The 10,251-nt window shown below is 33.5% G+C and overlaps 2 protein-coding genes across 2 annotated transcripts in view; one reads left to right on the top strand and one right to left on the bottom strand.

Moving 5' to 3' along the window:
- The window catches only part of LOC108750911 (transcription factor 25), a 3,485-nt gene extending 166 nt beyond the window's left edge, over positions 1-3,319 (top strand). Inside the window, exons 2-10 of the mRNA XM_018490775.1 lie at positions 125-261; positions 332-601; positions 679-1,046; positions 1,149-1,383; positions 1,544-1,797; positions 1,872-2,181; positions 2,306-2,593; positions 2,677-2,858; positions 3,191-3,319. Of these exons, the coding sequence (XP_018346277.1) occupies positions 470-601; positions 679-1,046; positions 1,149-1,383; positions 1,544-1,797; positions 1,872-2,181; positions 2,306-2,593; positions 2,677-2,858; positions 3,191-3,215 (1,794 nt within the window). The 5' untranslated portion in view covers positions 125-261; positions 332-469 and the 3' untranslated portion in view covers positions 3,216-3,319. The remainder of the gene's footprint in view (positions 1-124; positions 262-331; positions 602-678; positions 1,047-1,148; positions 1,384-1,543; positions 1,798-1,871; positions 2,182-2,305; positions 2,594-2,676; positions 2,859-3,190) is intronic.
- A 494-nt stretch (positions 3,320-3,813) lies between these two features.
- Positions 3,814-6,318, bottom strand: LOC108750883 (actin-related protein 3). The gene is made up of 6 exons (XM_018490716.1): positions 6,165-6,318; positions 5,414-5,594; positions 5,005-5,319; positions 4,613-4,927; positions 4,186-4,404; positions 3,814-4,096 (listed from the first exon to the last, which is right to left on the bottom strand). Exons 1-6 carry the CDS (start codon positions 6,206-6,208, stop codon positions 3,917-3,919), a joined length of 1,254 nt encoding a protein of 417 aa, XP_018346218.1. The 5' UTR covers positions 6,209-6,318; the 3' UTR covers positions 3,814-3,916.
- Positions 6,319-10,251: the final 3,933 nt, after the last annotated feature.

Genomic DNA, 10,251 nt, shown 5'->3' on the forward strand with positions numbered 1-10,251 from the left:
AGATTTCCTCTCCTCGTCGACTCTCTCAGCCAAATCTGGTCTGCATTTAACTCGTCGATTAACTCCGACCGCCGTCTTCGGTCCTCCTTCGCGATCTCTACCATTTCTTTTATTTTGATCGCAGCTGAACGAAATCCTTTTACAAGGCATTCTAGATCCTTTTTTTTTCCCCTGGAAGATCATCCACCTATAGTAAGTACAGTAAGAGGCATTGGAGTTTCATCGCTGCGTATCAGTATGCCTCTCAATCGGATTTGAAAAGTGTGTATCAGATGAGGATACTGTGTGATATTGATTTTATGAACGTGTAATGAGCTGATAAATTTTGTAGATTATCGAGGAAGTGGTGAACATTCAAGATTTACGAGACTTGGAATCATAAACATTCTCGCGACAAGAGATAGCAGCAAATTTCAACTCTTGAAAACAAAAAAATACATTTTCTATATATATATATATATATCTCAAAATGTCTACGCGATACATGAAAAAGGTCTACGGCAGCGATGTGACCCTGGAAACGGGTAACGACAACACGAGTGACACGGAAGTTTCAGTAACCAGCAACACCAAGTCCAAGTCTTTCAATGTTTTCGATGTGGTACGTAGAACTAAACATTCGTCACATCGTTTTATTCCTTTCTGGAATGAAGGTAACGTTAAAAAATATGTCCACAGTTGAACTCTGATAAGGAGGATACTGATGACAGACAGGAAGATGAAGATCTGGTTACAAACAGTACAGATTACAATACAAAGCGTAAGAAGAAGAAAAAGCATAAGAAGTTGGAAAACGAGAGAGTCAAGAGTCAGCAAGAGCATGATGGAGAATGTAACGAAAACATAGACGAGATTGAACGAAGTATAAGGGAGGTGAATAAATTGCTTGGAGAGCCATTACCAGGTTGCAGTACTCAAGTTTTGGAAGCGCAATGGGTCGATGATATATCTAAGGAAGATATATTAACTGTACAGCGTAAACACTTGAATCCACATAACGAATTAAAGAAGATCTTTGGTAGCAAAACTATAGAGGCTGGACAAAGGTAAAATTACATCCATATGTATAATTATATCTACTTATGTAATGCACAGATAACGTTTGTAATTTATAAGTGTTTGTTGAGCGAAGAATACTTTTCTTACAGCAAGAAAAATAAAGGCCGTCCTGGAAATTTAAAGAAGACATGGTTGATTTACCCAGAAGATATTTATTGGGTATCATTAAAAAAATCTGGATTATCCATGTCTCTAGATCTAGATTACTCTACAGATACCACGGAGAATGTACTTTATTTTGTATATGAACATAGTGCTTCGTACAAAGAGATACAACAAAAATTTTTGCAAGCTGTTGAAAGTCTAAATCCAGAGAATATAATTGTAAGTTAATATGGAGTAACGTTAGTAATATTAGATTTAATGCTTCGCATTTCTTATATCTTTAATTGTTTTATCATATTATGAGCTTATTTACTTGATAAAAATAGTTCTTTGAAATCTATTCAATATATAAATGTTAATACAAGTTATTATGTTTCAGAGTATAATGAATGCCCATTCTTACCATATAGACTCCCTTCTGCAAGTATCTGAAATGTGTAAACTAACTGAAGATTTAGCACATGCAGCAGAGTTTATCAAACGAGCTCTGTACTGCTTAGAATGTGCGTTTCATCCATTCTTCAATATAACAACTGCGAAATGTCGATTGGACTATAGGAAGCAACAAAATCGTGCATTTTTTATAACACTTTTTAAACATCTTGGATTTGTCGGTGGACGTGCTTGCTATAGGTAAACATGCATGAATCAAAGGAATATCTGTAAAAAGATGTAAGAATGTACATTAATTTAAATGAAAATTTCAGAACAAGCTTGGAATTATGTAAATTACTTTTGTCATTGGATCCTGAAGGTGATCCATTAGCAGTGGTCTTGTGCATTGACTTCTATGCTTTAAAAGCCAAAGAATATGAATGGTTCATAAAGTTTTGTAATCTGTGGGAGGACTCCCGAAATTTAACTCAATTACCAAACATTGTGTACAGCCTGGCTTTGGCTCATTTTCGTCTGGGAAACAAAACTGATGCGGATATACTTCTGCAAAATGCTCTTATTATGTTTCCAGATGTATTGATGCTCTTACTGGAGAAATGTAGCATACAAACAGACTCGAAGGTATCATAGACTTTAAAAAAAAATTGTCTTAAATATGACACTTTTTGAAATAATTATTTTAGAGCAAAATATATATATGTTTTGAAGAAATGCTATTTAATTATTTAAATATTAAATTTCTTAGGTAAAGTTTCACGAGTTCTTCTACTCACATGCCAACACATCACCGGCTCTAGAGAAGCTGCAAAAATTATATGTGATGCGTAGCTTCCATCTTTGGAAGGAGACAGGTATTTTACCGTGGTTAGAAGAATGTGTGCACACTGTGCTAAATCGAGTCGAGTCTGGAGATGATTATATCAAATACTGTCAAGTAAAGCGTAGCACACGCTATCGGGGAAAGCTGCCAAGGAACATTTTGAGACATATTATACTTTCAGACTTGCAGGAAGTTATAGTTAACGTACAGGAGGTAATGTCTTGTATTTTGCATACTGCATTAAAATGCAACATATTAATACAATTTTATTAAAATTTGTATATTGCTTATTCCAGATCCAGGGCGAAGACCCAGTGTTGTCACACGATCCATTACCGCCTCTAGATAGCATTGATATTTATAAAAGGCCTACAGCAAACAATAGACCAAACAGTTCAAATTTCTTTTCTCTCTTTTTCTCTTCACTTTTCAGGAATATCAATGGCGCAGCTGCTGCTTTAAATGATTTGAATTTACTGTAAGTACATTACTAAAATAAAAAAAAAGAAAATGATCATTCCGAAAGATAGGAACATATAATCTTAATATTTTGACTCCTCTTTTTTATATATCCACCGACTTATATAATTAAACTACTTAAAATAAGTTATCAATTATGGGCTAATGTAAATTATAGATTATAGACAATTAATAATATAAGATAATATAATTGTAATTATTTGACTAAATAATGAAAGTGCTAAGATCAAACTCATATCGTTTAGATATGAGTTTGATCTTAGCGCTTTCATTACTTGTGTATTCACATATCACGATTTTATGACATTTTGTTTGTAATTATTTGTTTAGTGAGGAAAATGATGACCAAGCATAATGACAACTTTCTCTAATTGTGTGGAACTTAACAACACCAAGAAGAAATCTATACAAATTGTGCAGTTTTAAATAATACATATACATCGTTTTAAATAGTACATGTAAAAATACAAAAAAGTAGAGTTAATACATATAATAATGAAATAAGAAGGTAATGCCAGATTATTCGATGTATAAAGAAATTTCATATATACAATTGAAGTTTTGTTAAAATTTTTGCTCTATGTAAAATTGCTTCTGTGTGTTGCATTCTTATATGCATCACTATATTAAATAACAAATTATTTGTAACATTATTATAAATCTGTTATTACATACGCATTTTTTAAAGTCTTGTAAATATGATAAATATATCTATACTGCAGTAAATAAAATACATAGTGAATTCTATGTACCTCATACTCAGTGTATACAAGTATGTCATACATCATGAACGAAGATTGTGTTGAATTCCAAGAACAAGAATAAATGTATTAATTTTCATAATCATTCAAGTCATATACTCAAACATGCCGACATAATTTTATAAAAAGAAATATAAAATATATGTACCAACAAGTCGGAATCTTTGAATTATTTTTAATTGCATTTAGCACCATGTTAGAAAAACGAAGTAAATATTATCAGATAATCCTTAAATTCATAAATGACAATACTCTTAGAAATGATTTCGATCATCGTGCTCGCCCCATTTATTTCTTAAACCATACTATGAAATACGGGATTATAACGACAAATTCCAGGACCGTACTCTTGGTATGCCTTCTTTGTGTGACAAACCGTATAAAATTCTGGATCACTGGCCAATAATGCACCACCATACCATACTGCACAACGTTGCTTATGATGCGATATTACACGAACATCTATTGGTTTTGGCTGGAATATAAATAAAATTTAATATAACACAAAGTATATTATTTTTCTCTCTAAAAATAAGTTGTTATATCGCATATAACCATATCTACCGTAATATGGCTGCCGCTTAGCGTTTCACTGAGCTTAAGCCGAGTGTCGACGATTTTTTTAATGTCGCGTTGCAATCGTCTCCCAAAGTCTTTAAACATGGTGGAGCCACCCGATAATACAATATTACTGTACAATGGTCTTCTAACGTCGATTGGGCAGTTTTGAATCACGTCGTCAACAATTTCATTGAGCGGTGTTGTAAAGTCCGGATTGGAAAACTGAAATATTGAGATATACAGAAAATGTAATTATTGATTATAGGTCTGTTCTTTTTAGTTGAACTTTTCACATGATTAATCTTTCCTTTTTTTTTCAACTTTTTGGGAAAAAAAGAGGAAAGATGAATCATGCAATAAGTGCAGCTGACAAGAACAATTTTACATAAATTAAGAATTATATATATATATGTATGTATAGGCAACTTACTTCGGGATGGAAGAATATTTCTGGTCCGAGAAACCTTTCGTATCCAACATCCACCACAAAAGGTTGTTTAGTGATATTGTTAATACCTTCATATTTCTTAATTTTCGTAGGATCGCTATCATATTTGGCAAATTCCTTCGATATATCTGGGCATATGTAACAGTGCTTCTCTTTGATTGATTTTGCTGTTTCTAATGATTGTTCAGGCGGTATCCCAATCTCTCGTTCCCTCAGCAGACTTTGTATGAAATAGGTAATATCGCGACCAGCGATAGGAATGTGCTTTATACAACTTCCTATGACAAAACCTTCTGCCTATAAAAACGCAATAACTTGATTCCAAAAATCCGACTTCAACGATATGTTCTAACGTTACACATTTTTATACGTACTACTGGAATCACATGAGTTACACCATCTCCACTATCAACAACGACGCCTGTCAAAGTACGGTCCTCTACGTTCTTAGCTGTCCATGAGGCTGCTAAGGCTAGAACGGCTTGCACAGCTATGTAAAGTCCCGGCACATTAAACGACTCGAACATAATTTCCGCGGTATATTCCCGATTTTCTGGCGTGTTTAAAGGTGGTTCAGTTAAGAGAAAATAATGATCCTCAGGCTCCGACCTTAAGTATTTGAAAATGCATTGTTGTAAGAACTTTTCCATCAAATCCCAATCCTCTACTAAACCATGCCTCACTGGATACTGCAAATTAAGAACCAAAATGCATTTGATAAGTATCAGTCATCCAGAAGAAAAAATCAATCTTGCATCAAACAAATGGATTGCGAGTAAATACTTTAACCGAATATCCAGTGGCTTCAAAAGCTTCATCTCCAATATAAGCATCCAGATCTTCCACACCTTTTGTAATTCTTCTTGCATTATTATCGCCGACTTTAGCTGTCTCCTTAATAGCGATCGCTGACGGTATAGTCAGCTGGGGTTCCTTATTACCAGCAAATCCTAGTTTCGTGTACCTGAGATAACGCCATGATTAGATAAGGCTTACTTTTTCAAGCTAAACTTTTTACACAGTTCATTTTTCCTTTTTTTCTCTCCATTGAAAAAAAAAGAGGAAAGATGAACCGTGAAAAAAGTTCAGCTGAAAAAAGCAAGCTTGATAATCACGAGCGAAAAGGTCGTGCATCACTGAGCGTATCATGATTGTGTGTGGGCGGCAAATATTTTTACGCACGTCGATACGATTCCGTCATGAGACGAAAGAGATTCATCATAAAAAAGCGAGATGCACGTGAATCATCGAAGGGTGAAGGGGGTATAGTTCACAATGGGTTTGGCCGAAGTTTAGAGCACAGATCTATGCATGATGCATAAAGCATAATAGAATCAACCAAAGTCATTCACATTTCATGGAAAAAAAAACTCCGATTGATTCATTCTCTTATGCATTATACGTTATGCAAAGGTCCGTGTTCCGGCCCGAAATGTCATCGATGACAGATCGGTTGACTATCTAACCTAAAAACGACCCCACCCCCCCTCCAAGATCGATCACACCCGTTCTATCATTCCGGGATGGTACTTACCCTGTGCCCACGTCGATGACGCACGCGGGGAGACGTCCGAGCATGATTCCGACACTACCGATCGCTCTTATCCCGGCAAATGTCTGACAATGATCGCGGCTAACCAAAACGATACCACGCCTCTCGTCTCGACGCACGGCACGCACGTTAACGACACCCGGTATATGACCTCGACACGAAAATCGAGATATCGCGATCGCAGCGCACCCATCACGAACGGGAAATCTTCGAACTTCGATGTTATTGCAATGCGATGTTGACTGCGTTCAGCAGAAAAAGCGCTTCCCAGACAATATGCATGTCGGAAAATGAGACATAAGACGCTTAACATAAGGCTGTTTCTTCACGCTGATAGTCGCAGCACAGACTTTTGCATAACGCATAATGCATAAGCGAATCAACTAATCAGAATCTTTTCTTTCCTCCCATTCCATAGAAAAGAAGAATTTTGATTGGTTGATTTCCGTATGCACTATGCATTATGCTTTACTTTAATTTTACCTGTAAGATAAATCTGATGATCCGCGCATGTAATTGGGTAATCTTGCTTCTTACTTAATAGGTAAAATTTATCAAAAGGTGAAACAAGCGACCCTTAGGCCGGTATATATTTATAGTCAGATCTTATATTCAAGACCGTCTTAAGTACGGTTTTAAGAAATCACGAACCAATCAGAGGGTTGCATTAGCGTCTTAAGACAATAGGCCTGTTCTTTTTGGCTAAACTTTTGCACCAGTTCATCTTTCTTTCTTTTCTCTCTAGAAGGAAAGAAGAGAAAGAAAGATGAACTGGTGCAAAAGTTTTTTAGTCAAAAAGAACACAGGCTTATTACTTAAGACGGTCTCGAAATAGGAATGGATCAGGAATACCGGCCTTAATGACATTTAAAAAAAAATAAAAGACGCCTTGAGACGTCTTATGTCTCGATTTCAAACTTTTTGTTATCTGAATTATCATAAGAATACTGTATTATCAGTCGGAAATATTTGTGACTACGTAATTCAAGATACACGAAATTTATTTTGCACTATCTGCACCAATCTGCACCAGTTACATTAAATTGCTTACACTTGCTTACACTTATCTCAATATCTACACTAGATATGTATATATACATCAACATATGTTTATGTTGTATAGTATATACACAAATATACGTTGAATCCATATCATGCTATGCATTGAAAACAGAAGACATTGAAAATTCTTGAAGATTAAAATTCGATCTATCAGATAACTCCTTATTCGTTTTGTTCTGATTATTGTGATAGAGCAGCGAGATTACGAGCTCACATGTGTATCTGAGTGCGCCGAAGTGTTTGTGCATGCGTGTGTGGGGGGGTTATGCCCAAGAACTGTCAAAAATGGGTGGTAAAGACAGTGGACGATAATGCGGTTAGTATTGTCATAACGTCAAATAATTGGTTGCTAATCCATTTGCATGATTTAACATTTTAGAGAGAAAAAGAGAGAATTCATGTAAGTCTTCTTAATTTAATAGATACGGCGATGCAGAACATTGACCATCAAGACAAGGAGTCATTCGTTAAGATTTGAATAGATTATCTGATTATCTTGAGAAACATGGATCGAATCCCGGATAACCGAGAACTTCTGTTTCTCGCCATTTAGTGAAATACAGTTAGGAGCGTGCACAACAAAGCACTGACCCAAATCATATCCGAAGGTTTGATCAAAGGATGCAAAGGATGCCTGACATCTTCCTGGGAAACAGTGGCACTCTTCATCGTTCCTTGATGTTTATATTGAAGCTCGGCTGGCAGTCTAGATTTCGCTTGCCTGTGCTTCTGGTTATTGTCTTTGTTGCCATGGATTACAGACTGCAGCTAGAGATCGAATTCGGAGACAATGCGGACCAACATGATGATCTGTGATTGAAACGAATGAGATCAGATTGATGTGATACTCTTAATTTACGTATCTAATATATATATATATATATATATATATATATATGTATATATATATGTAGCTAGAATGAAATAATTTCTACTTTGGTCAAAGTAGAAACACGACCTTACTCGATTAGTACGTTCGAAACGTTGCGTCAACTCTTGACGGTTGATAGCTATTATACATTAAAAAAAATTCAAGTCACAGGTACAATTTTACACTCAGTACTTGTTTATTATTAGCACTTGGACTTGCCAGACTGACATATGCATTTGATGTATATATATTAATTTAAGAATTTTATAATATATTTAACTTATATTGTCTTATCTTATATATGTGTCTTATAATATATTTATATTATGAATTATATATTGTCCAAATTAACCTGATAAGAAAGAGAATATAATTAATATAATTTTATCATAAAAATATGTAATAAAGGATAAGATTTTTAGATAGGATTTTCAGAAGTCTCTTTGAGAAAAGTAGAGATTTTTTTAATCTCTTAAGAAAATATATACTAGTAGTAAGATTAATAAAAGCTTATGAAATATATGAAGCTGCGTGAAAGGAGATCTTCCGACTTTTTCTATTGCTGCGACCATTCCATTTCTATTTATGATCTTCACAAATATTAAACAGAAGATAAGAAATAAATATAGCAGAAAATTTACGAAGATTTACTTATTGCATGCAAAAATATAAGATAAATTGAATCAGAAGTATGATACGAATTTAAGATATCTTTATAGAAAAAAGAATATAAAAGATATAAATAAGGAAATTATTTATGTCTTATTTTGTATATGTAATTAATTCTAACATATTGTAAATTGTTTTTATAATATATGACAGTTGTGTTATTTATGAATAAATAAACAGGAGACGATTTATTTTTAGATATTATGTTACAAATTTTTTAACATTCATTTATCTTAAGACATAAGTTTTTATTTATTACATCCAATAATAAATAAGAGTAACTTGCGAACCGAAAATCTTTTTGAAAAAAACCTAAATTTATTTTTGTTAATATATATATTTTGTTAGTACTCAATGGTTTAAAATCTGAATTTTTCGAAAATACATCTTTGAATATTGGTTAAGAATATTTAAAAACTTATTTTAAATATTCTTCCTCTTAAAAAATAACGATTCAAGAAAAATAATATATTAAATAATAAATAACTATCTGTAAACAATTGGATGGGTTAAATATAATTAAAGCTATTAATGTATATATAGTATCTAAGTTGAAATATTTATTCAAGAAGAACAGGCAAAAACTTTTTGCCATTTATTTTTTTATTTTAATTTTGAGGATTGCTCTTTTAAATTGAATTTATTCATATATTTATTCGACATAAAATTAAATATATTTGAGTTTTTTTCTAACACTTGAGAGCATGTAAAAAGATTAAATTTCATTAAGAGAATAAATATTTTGTACATTCATTGTTATAAATTAGGAACAATAAGTTTAAATATAAGATTTTGTTATTCTAGAATCTTTATTAAAAGGATATTCTTTAATTACACGTTATTGTAATTGTATGATAAATAACATTTTTTTTTAAATCGAAATAGAATTGTCGCTGAAAATAGAGAGCGAATCTCTCGCAGAGATTGTGGTCGGAAAGCCGTTAATCCAAGTCCCGTGAAGAACACTTTTCCTGTCAGGACACGTCTCTTTCATGAAGAAAAAGTAGTACCACGTGCTTCAGCATTTACCAATTCGCTTCGAGAGCATCGCGCTTTTTCTTCATCGAAGAAGTAATTGACGATAAATTTCGCCTACATTTAGCTTAGTCGATGTGCCGACAGTGGGGGTTTAGCTTATATAAACGGCATGAAAATGAATTTATCGGTTTTTCTTTACATAGCCGTCCCGATGGAAACTAGAATTCCAGGATTTTCCAGTATCCTCAGGATTCTCCTTCTGTTCGCTTGCTTCTCGTTGCGAACTGAAGCGGCGTTTAATCCCGAAAGTTTCCGTGAGTGAATTGCAGTAAACAGGGTGATAAAAGATTTATGTAAACTTGAAAAGAAATTTTTTTTATTGTATTTTTTTATTGAAATTTTTTTTATTGAAAATATATCATTCCGAGATGTTTCTAGAATATCGAAACGTATATTGATGAACGTATGTTTAATGTGCCTCTGGTCTTT

The sequence above is a fragment of the Trachymyrmex septentrionalis genome, unplaced genomic scaffold (genome assembly GCF_001594115.1).
Source record: "Trachymyrmex septentrionalis isolate Tsep2-gDNA-1 unplaced genomic scaffold, Tsep1.0 scaffold38, whole genome shotgun sequence".
Taxonomy (NCBI): Eukaryota; Metazoa; Arthropoda; class Insecta; order Hymenoptera; family Formicidae; genus Trachymyrmex; species Trachymyrmex septentrionalis.

Excerpts from the sequence above, each read along its gene's own strand:
- LOC108750883 (XM_018490716.1), bottom strand. The coding sequence starts at position 6,208 with ATGCTCGGACGTCTCCCCGCGTGCGTCATCGACGTGGGCACAGG. Across the intron at positions 5,595-6,164 it reads GTCATCGACGTGGGCACAGG|GTACACGAAACTAGGATTTG; the intron begins GTAAGTACCATC and ends GCGTTATCTCAG. Across the intron at positions 4,405-4,612 it reads AAATATTCTTCCATCCCGAA|TTTTCCAATCCGGACTTTAC; the intron begins GTAAGTTGCCTA and ends TCAATATTTCAG.